Genomic DNA, 17,266 nt, shown 5'->3' with positions numbered 1-17,266 from the left:
AGACAGCTTACTACCACCTTCCTTGCAGACACTGCCAAGTGTTCTTTCTGATTGTGTTACATATCTCGGCTGAAAGGCAGCAGGCAGAGATGGCAAAAAAAAAAATATTAAGTATCAGAGTGTGTAAAATGAGTTCAAGGGTGACTAATGGCATGGAATAGTGTTTAACTATGACTTTGGCCTGTCAAGTGACTTTAATTATGATATGCTGTGGCTATAGCTGCTGTTATAGTACACCAACTTCACTGTGTCATTGTGTTGATGAACTTCAGTAGGCTGTGTTGCTAGCAAATATAAATATTTGACTACTGTGATTTTGCAGCATTGAACAATTTCAGTTTTGATATGTCTGTGGTAAATACTGTGCTGTCTTGTCTGTGTGACATCTCTTCAGCTACAGGATGATGCTGACCCCACCTCCCCCACCACACACCTTTTTAGGTTTAGGCCCCTTTGCTGCACTTACTCGTGAATTATACTTGGTTTTCAGTGTCCTTTACAAATTCTTGCTTGCTATTGGTCAGTCCTGCCTCTTTGTCCCTCCTTTTTTTCTTTCATTCCTTCCAGGGAGCAGTGACAAAGTACTGTATATTTACACTTTGGTTCTTTATCCCTTAGTTAGAGGGACTACTTTATAATTTCTTTGTTGCTCCTGTTACACTGTTGGTGCTTCAGGCTGTAGCTGCTTAAATTTTCATGCAACATTCTCCTTCCCCCCAAGCCAGAAAATACCAGCTGTGGTGCTCCGATTGGAGCTGCTGCAACAGGGTTGCTCTGCAGCTTAGTGAGAGCAGGTTCCCTCTCTCATTAAAGAGAGGTGGAAACAGGCCCCTAAAGCCTTCACATTTATTTGGCATACATGAAGAGGCTGCTCCCCCATGGGCTGATGTGCCCATGCAAAGACTGCCCCTTTAAGAATCTATGGTCCTGATTATGACTTTGGCGGAGCGGATTACTTCGTCCCAAATGTAATGGATATCCTGCCCGCCGTACTACGAGTTCCATAGGATATAATTGACTCATAATTCGGCGGGCGGGATATCCATCACACTTGGGATGGAGTAATTCCCTCCGCCGAAGTTGTAATCAGGCCCTTGGTGCCTTTAAGGCATGCTCCTTTAAGTTCCTTTGACCGTAGTCGGAAACAAACATCTATTGTGCTCCAATTGGAGCTGCTGCAACGGGAGTGCTCTGTTGCTTTTTGAGTGCAGGAGGTGAGCATGTTTTCCTTGTTGCTCAAATACGGTACCAAGGCCAGCTGTGCTTTTAAGAGAGTGTGTTTTCATTGTCACATTTAGTTGCTTACTTACAGTTTCACAAAGCACATTACTTTTTGAAAAATGTACTATATAATCTGGCACTTCTCAGTTTAAATTATGATTTCTAATATCCATTCCACTTCTTCCTTCTCTGCAGTAGCCACAATCTGCTGTTTTCTTTGCAGGCAGCAAACCTCCTGCTCCACTCTCCCTTTCCCCTTGAAGTGCCAGATGTAGACAGGACTGGGCTTCCCTTGCTCTCAGTGGGTACATGCTGGGCCCTAGGTGTCTCCCCACAGACCCTCTCCCTTTCGCCCCGCCCCCACAGAATATTAGTGCATAGCCCATCCTCCTCGCCTCTTCATTTATCTCCGGTTATGCCGAGTGGCAGAGCTCAGACCTCTCAGTGCCTCAGTGCTCACATTTGCCCCACAGACAGATAGGCACTTGAATAACAGGCATCGCAGGAATGCAGAGCCACGTGCACACCTAATGCAGCTTCGAGGCAAGGATATGGCAAAGAATCCCCCCTGCAAAACTGCAGCCAAACTACTTGAGGGCAAACCACATTTCCATACAAAACAGGCACACTAAGTAACCAAGTTAACTGTTCTTGGGGGAGAGGGGTGTTAACTTGCGAAGTTATCTGCAGAGCAATAGCCTCAAGCATAGATCTCTGGCCTTTTATTAGACATGGGGTCTCTAGTAGGCAGTGGTTTGCACCCTGTCCAAGTAGGGGCCCTCACTCTTGTCAGAGTAAGAGAGTCACGCAGCTAAGATAATGCCTGCTCACCCCGTTGGTAGTTGGTATGAGCAGTCAGGTTTATCTCAGAGGCAATGTGTAAAGTATTTGCACATAACACACAATAACACAGTGAAAACACTACAATAGGATTCTGCACCAGTTTAGAAAAATAGCCAGTATTTATCTGGATAAAACAAGATCAAAACTATGAAAATCAAACATAATCAAGTAAAGGTATCACTTTTTAAAAGTTGAAATAATGTATTATTCCATAGGAATCAATGATTGTATCTTTTTAGCTTTAAGTACCTGGGATGTGTCAAAACAAGGTTGATGCAGGCAACAGGGGAGGCGAGGCACCGAAAGGCAAAGCACATTGTTGGTTTCTTACTGCGGAGGGGAGGTGATGCTTCAATTCAGTTCCTCGCAGGAGAGGTGATGCATCGGTTCCTTTCTGGCAGGGGAGCTAATGCATCAATTCTTTCCTTGCAAGAAAGGCGATGCTTTGATTTTTGGACACGCGGCCTTGGTTCCTTACTTAGGTGTGGAGTCAGTGAGAAATTGACAACCCGGGGATGATACATGGAAAATCCAGATTCGCCGTGTTGATGGAGCTGCAGTGAAACAGGTGCTGCATCGATTCTGCAGCCGTGAGACAGGCAGTGCATAGATTTTTCTGCTACGGTGCATGGATGTTTTTCTTCAGGTTTCCAGCTTACACTTCCAAGGGTCCAGGGACTGGAGTTGCCACTACTTTGCAAGTCAGGAGTTTCAGCAGAAGAGCCCAGGCACTGGCAGCTGAAGGCTTTGATGTCCCTGATACCTCTTAATAGGACGCAAGCTCAATTCAAGCCCTTGGAGAACCTTGGAAAGCAGGAGGTCGAATGTAAAATTCAGTCCTTTCACTCCCAGAACAGAAGCAGCAAGCAGCAAGCAGCAAGCAGCAGGCCAGGACAAAAACGAAACAGACATAGTTATAGTTCCTCTTAAAGCATTCAGCTCTTTTTTCCTGGCAGAATGTCCTCAGTCCAAAAGTGTTCTAACTTTGTTGGGTCATAGGTCTGATACTTATACCAATTTCTCTCTTTGAAGTAGGCAAACGTCAAAGAGAAGTCTTTGCAGTGCAGAAGACCCTGCCTTTTCCTGCCCTGGTCCCAAACACACTTCAGGGGCTTTTAGACTGCTTTAAGTGAGGACAGACACAGCACTATTCAGGTGCAAGTGTCAGCTCTTCCCACTACTCTAGCTCAGGAAGACCTATCAGCCTGATAATGGGCCATCAGGATATGTAGGGCACACCTCAGCTCCTTGTGTGTGACTATCTAGAGTGAATACACAAACAGCCCAACTGCATCCTGCCCAGATGTGTATTTCACAGACAGGCAGAGACACAGAATGGTTAAGTAAGAAAATGCCCACTTTCTAAAAGTGGCATTTTGAAACTTGCAATTCAAAAACCAACTTCACCCAAAGATGTATTTTTAAATTGTGAGTTTAGAGACCACAAACTCCATATCTCTATCTGCTCACAATGGGAAATTACACTTAAAAGGTATTTCAGTGCAATCCTCATGTTACTTTATGGGAGAGGTAGGCCTGGCTATAGTGAAAACTGCACCCAGCTGCTGGACTGCCTTGGGCCTACTTTAGGTGTGGCGTACATGTAGAAAAAGGGACGGTTTGGGCCTGGCAAGTGGGTGCATTTTCCAGGCCAACATGGCAGGGTAAAACTGCAAACACAAGCAATGCAGTGGCAGGTCTGATACGTGTTTACAGGGCTTCTCATGTGGGTGGCACAATCAGTGCTGCCGGCCCACTAGTAGCATTTGATTCACAGGGCATGGGCACACATAGTGCCATTTACTAGGAACTTACTAATAAATCAAACATGCCAGTCATGGAGAAACCAATCATCAATACATTTTAGGCAGAGAGCATATGCACTCTAGCATTGGTTAGCAGCGCTAAAGTGCCCAGAGTGCTAAAGCTAACAAAAACAGGTCAGAACAAATAGGAGGAAGAAGGCCAAACGTTTGGGGATAACCCTGCAAAAAGGGTCATGTCATGCACTTTTTTAAATTTCAGGTTTATTGGTGTTTTTACACAGGATACAACATGGAATGTAGACTGCTGGGAAGGAAATAAAGGGCTCTGTTCTGCCTAAGAGTTTAATCTCTGCTCATTTTGCTGTTATATTTTATCAATTGTTCTTTAAGAAATACAGCAATTTGCAAAAGCCACACTAAGGTGGTGCTAGGCTTTCTCAATCGGCCCCTAACATCCTCACTATGTTGAGCTTTAATAATATATTATAGAGTGTATCAAGCAAGTTAAAAACGTACATCTCAAAATCTGTCGATTGTGGCAAAACGAGACAGAAATATGGCGAGTAATCCTGTGTAAACATTACAAAAGTAATCAACAACTAACACAGCCGAAAATAGTGAACCTGGTAAAACATGGTCAGCTTACATGTAGGGTATGTGTTCACCTCATAAAAGCATCCTCTGCAGTCTTTTTTTCTTTATCATTAATACCTGAAACTGTCATGTGACTTGACTTACCCCAAAATTGGCAGCTCTGGCTGTATCACTGCATCCTCTAACCTAAATAAACCGACTCCGTCATTCTCCACTCTGTGGTCCTTACATTGCTAAAAAAAACTGTTTTTCTTTAACTCTCCAAGTCCCCAAATGCTGTAAGTCTCCCTTTGTCTCTTGTTCACATTTGGCCCAATGCTCCTTATTTTCAAAACTGTTCGGTGTTGCTCAGGCCCAGTCGTGGCTCGCTGTGTTAGAGAGGGGCAGGGCGGTGGGCCCTGGGGGAGAATATTAATAAAATAAAAAAAGATAATTAACTTACCTAGGCCTGATCCGTGCTGCTCCTCACCTATTCCTGCAGGCACAGGCTCCAAGCCTGCCCTGTGGCCAACCCTGACGCTGCTCAAAGCTGCGTCAGGATTGGCTTAGAGCGTCCAGCCAGGGTGCTCCCAGGCAGTTGCTGGGCTGGAGAGAGCCCTGTGTGCATGTGTGTTTGGCCGGCAGTCTCATGCACTTCTATCTGCTCGTCACAGCCTGTGGCCCGCCCCTTTCACAAGGAAGGGAGAATAAACGGATAATAAACACAGTTTATTATCCCTTCCTTGTGAAAGGGTTCACAGCAGTTGCTGCTGGTGGAGGGGGGGTGAAGCTCCTGCGCCCTTATAGAGGAGCCGCCCCTGCCCAGGCCTGCAGCCAAAGTCACACAGGCAAGGTGGGAATCAGCAATCAATCTAGCAATACAGGCTCAATAGCAAGATTTTATTTTCTCCTAAATTGTTTGCAACTTCATTTTGCTGACAGTGCTAGTCTAAGCCGTGAACTGTGTAGCCGCTGCAATTATGTGATGTGCAGGATCTGCTTTTTCCGCATAACTATATATTTGCCGCATTTGCCACATAATCCATCTTCTGATGTATAATCTGCAGATTTCACCCCAAAATTGTTTTGACATCACACTGATAAAAAATTGCTAAAAACGTGTTGCCAAATGTTGCCGCACAGTGGAATATTCCTTGCAAAGATTCAATGATTATTCTCTTGCATAAGTACACCCCACATAAAACCACTCAATGCTGCATAACAACAATACACATAAATACACTCCACACCATGCCACATAATTCCACTCAGCATAATTTCATTGTACGCCACACAGTTCCACACCACACAATCCAACTCCACAGAATTCAATTCCGCACCATATATTTCCACAGAAAATCACATAATTCCACTCCACAACACAATTCCAATCCACACCACATACATCCAATTCACAACACAGAATTCCACATCATGCCACAAAATTCAACACCACACCACATAATTCCACTGCACTACATGCCACTCCACAACAAACAATACCACTACACATAATTACACTCCATGTCACACAATCCCACTCCACATAATTCCATTACACTCAATACCACGTAATTACTATCCACATAATTCCCCTCAACAACGCAGAATTCAATGCCACACATTTCCACAACAAGCAATTTCAATACAACCCACAGAAATCCACTCCACACAACAGACATCTACTTCACTTCATAAAACATGGCAAAAAAAATTAACCTTGAGAATGTCAATTGCTCTTGGATTGCTGAGACGACTGGCTTAGCCAATGCTTGGGTTGTTGGGTGTGTGTGGCTGTTCACCTGTGGCACATGCAGTTGCAGCCCGCTTCGCTCGAAAGGAGCGGGCGGGTGAAGCATGCGGGGGGGGGGGGGTGTCACCTAAAATGTAATAAAATTAAGTTTGAAAAAAAAAGAAAAAAAACAATTAGCTTTTTGGCACGGTCCAGCTGTGGCCAATCCGGACGCTGCTCAAAGGAGCATCGGGATTGGTTGGGAAAACCCAGCCCGGGCGTTCCCAGGTAGACTGGGAGCCTGTTCAGGCTCTCTCCAGCCCAGCAACAGTGTTCCAGGGCTGGAGAAAGCCTACAGCGCATGTGTGTTTGGCCAGCCCGAGACGGCCGTCCAAACACACATGCGCTGTGAGGGGGAGTGCTGGGCACTCCCCTCATAACACGTCACCCCAGTGGCCCCGCCCCTTTACAATGATACAATAAGAAACACTGTTGGGTTGGGGACGGTGGGGAGGACGACGCTCCTCTGCCCTCATGGAGGAGCCGCCCCTGGGCACGTGAAGTAACAGCAGATGGACCCAGGATAATGTGCTGCATGGCTAAATACTCATAAGGTCCCAAATGCGAGACCTAGCGACTATGCCAATGCTTGTCTAATTTCCTATGACCTTTCTTTTTTAGGTCAAGCGCTCTAGCGCTTTAGCCTGTTATAATTATTGTGCGCTTGTAACCACGCACATCTCACACCTATCACTTTCATTTGTTCCTGGGCTTGCCTTCAAAAATCACTTGATGTCATTAGTAAATGCTTAACATTTGCCCCACCTTGAGGCTGTTTTTGTAACACCTTGTAGACTGCCCCAGTAACATGGATTATTGCATGATTGCCGATATACTTCAGCGTGGGCAAACAATTTTCTTCTTCTTTGTCTCTCCCCTTCATGCTGCATGGCGGCCATGGCACTCACAGTATGAAAAGGGACAAGAGCGTGAACTCTATCAGTCGTATTGGAGCGCTGTCACGTTGGTCACAGTCACCTAATCAAAGTAATTTCTTGTGGCACTCCCCTTAAAACACCTGAAATTTGCAACACAGAAATACTCAAAGCGAACGCGGCTTTTTAGGCACAGCAGGAGAGCAGATACTGCAGTATTCTCTGCACTCAGGAAGCTCATCCCATAATGCTTTGCAGGGCATTACTTTCACAAAACATTTTTACTCATTACTCAGCCTCTGGTGGTCCTAGGACAATGGGACCACCTACAAGACTTTCAGCATGACGTGCTCTTTCTTTCTTCATCATCTCTGGGTCCCTACACTAGGTTAGTGAGGCCCCTAAAATAATAACCCCTCCCACCATTCAATGTCTTTTTTAAGTGCAGTTATGGTTGGAACTTTTGTTCTACAGTTGGGAGTAACATGTGTTTTATGGACCTTGTTTATAATATGATTGTAATAGGTTTGCTACGTGTGAAAATGTGTAATGCACTATGCCTTGTAGGTGCTAAAAATATGGTTACACTATATTATTTAATACCATTTCCTTTTTGTGTGGTTATGCTTTCTAGGGGCTAACTATATAGTGACGTGACCAGGCCTTGAAAAATCATAAAAATATTCTTAAATCTGCAGGTTGAGTAACTTAAATAATCTACTCAATCTAGCTGTAATGTACTTGACCCGTAAATGGGTCTCAAATTGTGTGATCCTAGACAAATAGTTTACAGATTTGCCTTTTTCTTCATTCTCACTTTTGATTGCACCTTCAGAATGATAGCTCAGCATTTCTGAAGTACAAAAAAAACACTTTTGTTTGATTAAGTAGACTGAAGTTTGCTGCATGTATCACAAGAATCTAGCCCACATGACCCATGACTGGTCTTTAGTTTACTAACAACATTGCCATCAGGGCCGGAGTTTTTCTCAGTTTGTTTAAACACTCTCTTTTAATAAATATATTACTAAACCATGATGTGGTAGCATATTGTCACCTACACACAGTAAATTTCCAAGAAATGTCCAAAAACCTTTCCTCTAACTTGCAGCTTCACTGAGAAAACTATATCATGGATTAACAATTTGTGAAAATTGGGTTTCAGAAAACATATCCTTTGCACACCACCATGTAAATATTCTGCTTTGTTTTCATCGTAGTAAGATATTTTGTTATCACACAAATACAAAAAAATTGGCTTTCACAACTACTGAACTATATTTTGAAATGTTTGTGCAGTTGACTTTGTACTTTAAATGTTGTGTGTTAGGAAAGACCTGACACCCTATATCCTTTTATTTTACACTCTAAACAGCAGGTCACAAAGTTCACCTTACAAAGTTCACCTTAGAAACTCTGCAGTCAGAAGGAAAATTAATTGTAAAACAAACTGAGTTTTGAGCTCTGTCTGTGAACACAGAGCAAATGTGACATAAGAAGGATATTTAAAGGCATCTTATATTGCCCAGGGCTAGTAAGTCCTAAAAGTAGTTCGAACTGATCAATTATGACTGAGCAGGCGACTAGATTTTTGGAGCCCTGATCACCATGTTTCTTACAAATGCCATTCTCAATGTGGTGTCCTCCAGGGGCTGTTCTAAGCATTACAGTTATATCAATATACTAAAATATTTGTGGCACAGAAACTTGCCCCATAAGGCTTTCCAGGGCATTACTTTTACAAAACATTTTTGCTCATAATTCAGCCTGTGGTGGTCCTAGGACAAGGGGACCACACCTTTTAAATACTGGCCACAATGTGCTCTTTCTGTCTGCATCATCTCTTGGTCCCTACACTATGTTAGTGGGGACTACAAAATAATAACCCCTGCCACCATTCATTACCTTTTTAAGCTCTTTTATGGTTGGGGTGTTTGTTTTACAGCAGAGAGAGGTTATGTTTTATGGGCCTTGTTTGTAATATCAATCCAATAGGCCAGCTAGCCTTGAAAATATGTAATGTGCTATGCTTTTTAGGTGCTAAATATATGGTTTCAATATGTTATTTTCTCCCAATCCGTTTTCATGTGGTTATGGTCTCTAAGGACTGACTGTATGGTTACATGATCATGTTTCTTCCAAATGCTGTTTTTATTGTGGTATTCTCTAGGGGTTGTTCTGAGCATTGCAGTCAACATACTATAATATTCACAGCATGCAACCTTGCCACATAATGCTTGGCATGGCATTACTTTTACAAAACATATTTGCTCATAACTCAGTCTGTGGTGGTCCTAGGACAATGGGACCACCTTCAAAACACTCTTTCTCTCTCTGGGTTCCCACACTAGGCTAGCTTGACCCGTCCGGCAAGTCAGTGACTTTAAAGCTTTCTCATGGCTACAACTTGTTTTACAGCTGGGAGAAGTTTTGTTTTAAGAGCCTTGTTTGTAATATCATGGCAGTTGGCTTGCTATCCCTAAAAAACGCCCTCTAGGGGCTAAGTATGTGATTACGCACTACATTACTTTCTCCTGTTTTTTTCATGGAGTTATGCCCTCTAGGGGCTAACAATATGGTTACATGACCATGTTTCTTACAAATTATATTTTTGTTATGGTGCCCTCTGGGGGCTGTTTTGAGCATTACAGTCTAATGCCAAAAGTGTATTTCTGATCAAGGTTTATATGATAATTGTATATGTTTTAATAATCTCTCCTTCTTACAATTATGACCATGATTCAGGCCAACTTAACATCCTTATTACACTACGACTGTTTGAACATTCTTTATGTTTGGGTGACCCTTCTAGTTTATTTCTCCTCTGTGGCTGTCTTGTGCCTTTTTTCGGGAGTTGTGCTAGCTAGCCAAGAACACTGATTGTGGGGTGGTGAAAGTGGTACTCTATTGGAATTAGCCTGGCATATTTAAATTAGGATGCTATTAGGCAACATTTTCATTTTTTGCTGCAGACAGGTAAATCAAAGTGCTTTAGTTATAAGCAAGGCCACTGGAATTATATGGCAGGAAAAGACAAAATTATGAGGCAGAGTTGACCAATTTATGTGGCAAGAAAAGTCCAGTTATGAATTTACAATGCCAATAGCTCTAGCTCAAGCAAATGCAAGACCTATTGCATTGCAAATGCTTGTTCTATTGGCATTTTGTTACACTTCTTTTTATTAATTTTGCAAAAACACTTGAGCATAGGTGGATTGGGAGGGGAGTGTTTGGGATGTTACACCCCCCAATGTATTTTCTGGTAAATAGGTGGGTACAGGTGATTTTAGTTGGGTTTGTTTGGGTGTCTGTTGTATTTTTGCATACACAGACAAATACTTACAAACACTCTCTCCCTCTCTCTGTTTTGAAAGACTTAAAAAATGTTGGTTATTTTACAAAATATTGTAATTTCTTTCACTTAGTACCCCTACCAATCAGCATTCTTCTGCCTTCCCGCTGCGGTTTAAGCCCCTCTCATGCACCCTGCTTGTCGTATAATGTAGTTTAACATTAATGCTAGCTTGATTGTTGAGAAATCACACACTCCTTCATCCTTACTGACCAAGCTATGCCCCTCGCAACATATTTCACTTACATTCCCTATCCTAATTTATCTCAACTTGAAAGATATTCCTTGTTTCGAATTCACATCTGGAATCCTCCACCCACACCTCTTTATTACAGTAACAATCTCTTTCCCATCACTCAATCGCACAGCAGGGAGTGGCTCACCTGAACAGCATCTTACGCCTGCTTGTGAGCAGTACGCTTTCCGACAGTGAGGCTGTCATTGCAGTCTCATTAATGCCCCTATTTCATAGGTCCTGGTACACCACTACCAGGACCTATGAAATACTATTTGTAAATCGTGCTCCATTTATGCCGATCTCCTGACATTCACTGACTAAGTCATAATGATTGTAATATTGTAATATTGCACCTTGTTTTGCAAATTCTGCCCCAATACTTAAATCATGGCCTGCTTGCCCTTCAGGAAGCACCGCTTAGCATCACTCGTACACCGGGCCTGCCTTACTGTGAAAGTTAGTTTTTAGGGAATAAAAACCATCATTGTTCTGGACCACCTCCACAATAAGCAGATTATAAATGTTCCTTACGTTCATACCCAACATATGTAGCCTATTTTTATTCTCTATTGGATCGGATTTTGAACAAATCTCTCCACTCAACATCATCACACACCAACACTCCAAAGGTAATCAACAGACAGCACACCTTCACAGAACACCTACACCCTCATGCGGACAACCCAACACCAAAGACATAGTTGGTACAGCACTTCCAAACCAACAGCAATGTCACACACACCACAAAACCATGCACCATAGAACCAGTCAGATAAGCCTAGCATATATATACCATCAGCGGGACCTACCCAGACTATGATACACTGATTGAGAGCACTTTATTCCAGCCATGTATTGAGCAACTGCCATCCAACAAGGTGAAAAAATGTTCTTCAGCGCACACAAACATATCTGCTAATGAGATACTGCAAAGGTCTAACAATATACATTCCACTTTTTTACACAAGCTACTATAAAGTAAACATTGAACACACATGCACTCTATTGCCCCCACACAATTCAAGAACAACAAACTTGTGATGTCCTTGCCTAATGCGCTCTGAAGGGGTTCTCGGTATTTGAGATTGCTACAATGCTAAAGTTACTCGTAGTTAACGCTATACAAATGCAAGAAACATATCATAAAAATTACTGTTTTGGTAGCCATCTTGTCTTTACACACTAAAATTGTACTGTCGTAAGAAAATGGGTGTACTATATGGCAAGGCTGGGGCCTTGTCAAGCAGTACACTCACATTTGTTTTCTTGAGTCCAGTCAGAGTTATTTGCTCAACCCTCAGCTCAACCCTTTGGTAGATGTTTCAGAGAGCAGCAAGGCTTGGCAAAAGAACAAAGAGTAAAGCATTTAACAATATCAAACAATGAAATAAAGTCACTAAACAAGAAAGAGACAGGACAACAATATTTAAAAATAAAGCATCGTTTTATGAACTTTTAGAGTACTTGATGACTAAAATCCACCTGAAGGGTTCGGAGATATGAATTTATGACGCATTTAAAAACTTTAACATCTAGTGCAAACAAGCATTGGCAAATCAGTTCTTTGAAAAATGTTCAAAACTTTGTAGTAGTTTGATACCCTCAGTTCGACGACTCTGACCTGAGTTGGGAAACCAAATCAGATCGGGTATAGGTCTAGGAGTCTATAAAGTAAACTTTAGACAGTTACCTGGCCACCAGAACATCTTTTAAGCAAGTTCCAAACTTTAAGGACAACTGCCATTGACTATTTCTATGGAGTGGTCCTGATGCTGAGGAATGCAGGCTTAAAAATGCTCAATGGATCTGCCAGCTGCTGTGCAGTGCACAGGGGTGAAGTCCAGTCGAGTCCTCGGTCCACAGATGAGTGGGGGTGACTCCCGCCATGGATCTCGGGGTCCCACTAAGACCTCTATGCAGGTGTCTAAGGGCTGCTGATGCAGACCTTTCGTTCTTGCAACACAGAGGTTTCAGTTTGAACTTTTGGTGTGGGCTAGTGGCCCTTAGGGTGGACGAATTAGTCACAACCAACACCCATGGGTCCAGCAGACTTGGGCGCAACTTCTTGCTACTCCCAAATTGTCAGTTGAAGTGTTTGGCATCTGGTACATGGAAAACGCCTTAGGTGTGGTGGCTCCCATGAATGAGTTTTGGGATCTTCCAGCTTTAATATTCCCAGTGCCATCCTGGGGAGGCAGACAACTGACCCTTGGAGTCTCTGCTTTGGATTGGGGATGGGAATCAACTTTTCCCTGAGCCAGGCATGCAGAACAAGGTCCAAACTCCACTAGCCCAAAGTGCAGCAGGTGCAATCGCTCTGGCATTGGAGCCTTTTGTGTTGTTCCAATGGGTGCAGAGTGGCCTTCTTCTCGTCCTTGGTCCAAATCCAGTGAGTACTGAAGTCTTGGGTGCCAGTGGTGCCCATTATGTCTCAGTAAGGTGCTCTAAGGGAACAACACAGTCACTAGCCAATGGGCTAGTAGGACTCCTCCTACCTGGTGATACTGTTGCAGTGATGTGTGGCATCTGGCTATCTCAGAGTGCATCCTACATGCCACAAACAATACAACTGAAGTATTTCTCGAATGTGAAGACCTCTGTAGTCCACTGCCCATGGCAAACTGGTTCTGAAACCAGTTTTCCCTCCCTTGGCCCTGGCTGTACCCTGTTTAGGGCTTCCTGGGCAGGAGAGTTGTCACAGCAGCCCTTCAAAGGGAGCATCACCCTTTGAGGCTTGCTTTATGGGCTAACATCCTTTGCAGCCCATCCTGTGGGCGGGGGTTGCACCTCCAGCACAGCAACAGCTTTTGTTTTCAGCCTGGCAGTCGCTCACACGTGTCCCCAGGCAGGTAGGAACCTGTCTCGGTCCCTGTGCCTCTCTGAAGACACTGGACTCAAAGGACTGGGTCAAAGTATGGCAACTTTCGCAAAAGTGGCCAGCACTAAATTGGCCATAAATAGCAACTGCATCATTGAGTCGCATTTGATGTCCCCCTTAATTTGATACTTTACATGACAGGATTAGGTAGCCTCTGTCAGAAGTTATAGTTTGTGTGCTAACCATTATTTATGCAATTACCTTATATTGTCCTCAGCAAACACCAACACCTTAGGGCTTTGCTATAAAGACATATCCAAAAATATATGTCTGTCTTAACAACATACAGCTCCTTGCCAAAGGACTTCTTAGGCCTACTTTAGAGGAGACTTACATATATTGTTAAGGGACTACTGGACTTTGACATTAGTGGTAATGGCAAAGTTGTGTGTGCAGTGCATGCACAGCCTCTTCAGTCTGCAATGTCAGCTGAAAGTCGTGTTTTCACTTTGTCACACTAAGAGTGGCACAACCAGTGCTACAGCTCGTATGTGGACAGCCAGCAAATACATGCCCTTGACACCTGGGTACCATATGCTAGGGTCCTATAAGTAAGTCAGCATATAGCATCCAATTCAACAAAACACTCTAGAAAGGGAAGGAACACTGGCACTCAGGTCTGGACAGCAGGCCCCAGTGCACTCTGAAAACCAGCAGCTGGCAGTCCAAAAATGGAACAAAAGGTTGGGGGAAACCTGCAAAAAGCCTAATTTCTTACAGGTTTGAAAACCCATTCAATCAACTGTGGCAAAAGAGCTCCACTCAATCATAAAACCACTCGCCTCTTGCTTTATGGAAAATGTAATTGAAAGAGTGATGCCAAATCCAACATACAACTATTTACCCACACCTCTTTTCAGTGGTGTAACAAAACTTGAGGGGGCCTCTACAAAGTACATGGAGGTCCCCCTTCCCTGGCTCACCACCCACCACTTTGATGTGGGGTCCCCTGCGCGGCTGCGGGGGTTATGTATCACCATTGCCTCTTTTTTCCCCTCTACACCACGGGCAGCCACTGGCAGCCACTGGTTTCCATAAACAAGCACAGCAGAAAAGCTGCAGAGAACATGAACCAACAAATAGGGAAATTCATACATGTTTCCACCTTCCTTTTACTGAGTTTCAACGATACCATAAGTAGGGACCCATAGATCACTGTCAGAATTATGAGCTTTTTATTTTTGCAATGTGTGCTCAATTAGTGAAACAGATCAACGAATATTTCGCTATGCATTCACACATGTCTAAATTATGTAACCCCTAAAATACAAAAAAGGAAATCAACGGTTTACAACACTAAAACGAAAACAAATCTAATTTACCCTGGTTTTATGTTTTGTGTTTGTTTACAGACACAGAAAAAAGTGAAATGTTGTTGTAACAAAAACAGCAATGTATGGGCTGCTGAAATATGATCTATTTCTCTTTTTGGCTTTTACAGATTCATAATCATGTCAACACTTTGAATGAAATCCATCCTGATATTTCGTGCACTCTGTAATCGACCATACATTTCTTATAAACCCACAGCTCAAACTTCAATCTCTTTTACACATTAGAATGCCACAGTGTATATTCCAATCTTTAGAGGGGGGTGCCAACCAACCACCCACGACTCCCAGCAGAGTGCCTGTTCCCCACATACAGAGCTGCTAAACGGGTTGTTTGTTCGCTTCCTTAATTGATGGATGTGGGTGAAAGCTGTCTCAGATTTTCTTGTTCGAGGTTAATAAACACAAGCTGGGTTTTTGGATTTTTCAGATCTGATGAACGTTGGCATGCATTGCTCTGTACCAAGTTTGCATCACGTCTAATTATTTCATCTCTGAATACATAACTAAAATATTCAGTTACAGAAACTGTATTTATGTCTAAATCAGGGTGACCAATGTAAGTGCAGGAGGGTCAGATTTCAGGATAACTACTATCTAAATGGTTTCCTTTGAGCTTCATTTTATGTAAATGTACATTATGTGGACATCCTGAAATATTAACGTGGATCCGGTTCTCCTAGACCTGAGATAGACACACGTTTGTGCAAACCATTTATTTGCCCAGTGTTGGACCTCACATCCTTCGATTCTCAAAAATGTTGTTCTGAAGTCTTAGCATCAGTTCTACTCGTCTATTCCAGCTTCTGTGACCCTCATTGTACACTTGTCTCATCGAAACAGTGATACCTTGAGGGCAACACTCAAGCACAAAGAACTGTACAGACATTAGTCTATTTGGCTCCCTCTTTTATCTGTTCATGGTATTCATAGCGATTAGGGGTGCTACCCACCACTACCACCATGTAGGCTTGTGAACACAGCCTCCCAGGTCAACAATGGAAGCCTTATTGGTTGAAGTTCAGCTGGAGTGGTGAGCAGGAAATGAATGGGTTCTCAACAAACCTCAACTATGTAGGGAGTCCTCCATGAGCATGAGACTGAACTGGAGAGATGAGAGAACAAAAGGTTTTTCTCAATTAACTCTTCCTTGTCTTATTTTTTTATCAGGGTCCCTTCACCCATCTCTCTTGTATGATAGCGGCCTACCTGGGAAGAATGCGGTCTTCTGTCACAGGGGAGTACGAGGTAAAGAGTTCTGGGACACGGCCATGCTTTCGTGGATCACTGCATGATTTCCTTTCTTTTGTTACAGTGGTTCAGTAAATTATCACTGTCAAGTATTTGAACTGAGGAAGCCTATGGTCAAATTTAGGGACTTTGATGGGTTAGAGATTTGGAGTTGAGAGCTTTAGGTTTAAAAATCCATATGAGTGAATTAGGTAGCATGAAGTACTGGTTGGAAGATGTTTTTGGTTTACTATTCTGTAGTTTCCAGTGAGTAGTGCTACCTTGAATGCAAGAAATCTGGCCCAGACTATTAGTTGAAAGCAGAAAAGGGAGAAGATTTGGTACCACAAGTTAGTCTGAAGCAGATTTTGTGTGGGGGCATATATAGCATATTTTTTATAAATATGATTTATTTGGGTGTGTATTTTTATCATTGAATAACGTTGCAACAAAGCAAACCCCTTCCCATGTATAACATATTTGACAGCCTTCTCAGTGTCTCAAGTTTCATACTTAGGGCCTTACTTAGACTCTGCCTAGCCTCTATGCTGAGGGGGGAGAGAGCTCACCTCCCATAACCCATCCTGCCCAATTTAGGGGTCCTCACCAAAAGATCAGGAAATAAATGCAGAAATCTCTTCTGCCAACATGGCAGGTGTACTTTTTTCCCCAGTATGTGGGGGACATTTTTACTCTGAACGGGGTGGCCATGATTTACCTGGTGGTCCCAGTAATGGAGCAGCTATAATGAATGGAGCAGGTGCAGAGTCATAAGGGCCCACTGCACTTCAGTGTCATCTTAAGGACTCTCGGGCCCCAGTCAAGTCTTATGTTGGGGGACCCTGTATGGAACAAATTTAAATTGTTTGACAGGTCCCGATAATTTATGCCCTATGATGCTGAACAATACTAAAATGCAAGTTAAACTTTACCAGGGCACACACCAGCAGCTGAAATATGTCTTGCCTGGAACACCAAAAACCCAAGATGACTGCGGTTGGAGAGAAGGAGTCAGAGCTAGATGTAGGCAGAGAAAGGGAGGTTTAAGAAAGAGAAAAAGGATAGCCAAAGGTCAAAAAGAGAGAAAGTTCACTTTCTCACGGGTCCCCTTGAAAAGTTTGAGCCCTGGGCAATTACCCACTTTGACCATGGCTTATAATGTCCGTG

The 17,266-nt window shown here is 43.1% G+C and overlaps 1 protein-coding gene across 1 annotated transcript in view; it reads left to right on the top strand.

The window, feature by feature from the left end:
* LOC138300562 (chloride channel protein ClC-Kb-like) overlaps window positions 1-17,266 on the top strand; it is a 198,584-nt gene that overhangs the window by 72,285 nt on the left and 109,033 nt on the right. The window contains exon 6 of the mRNA XM_069240102.1: window positions 16,040-16,117. Within this exon, the coding sequence (XP_069096203.1) occupies window positions 16,040-16,117 (78 nt within the window). The remainder of the gene's footprint in view (window positions 1-16,039; window positions 16,118-17,266) is intronic.

Source organism: Pleurodeles waltl, chromosome 6, assembly GCF_031143425.1.
Source record: "Pleurodeles waltl isolate 20211129_DDA chromosome 6, aPleWal1.hap1.20221129, whole genome shotgun sequence".
Classification (NCBI taxonomy): Eukaryota; Metazoa; Chordata; class Amphibia; order Caudata; family Salamandridae; genus Pleurodeles; species Pleurodeles waltl.
The sequence above is the reverse complement of the archived record's forward strand: the minus strand, read 5'-3'. Positions and strand labels throughout refer to the sequence as shown.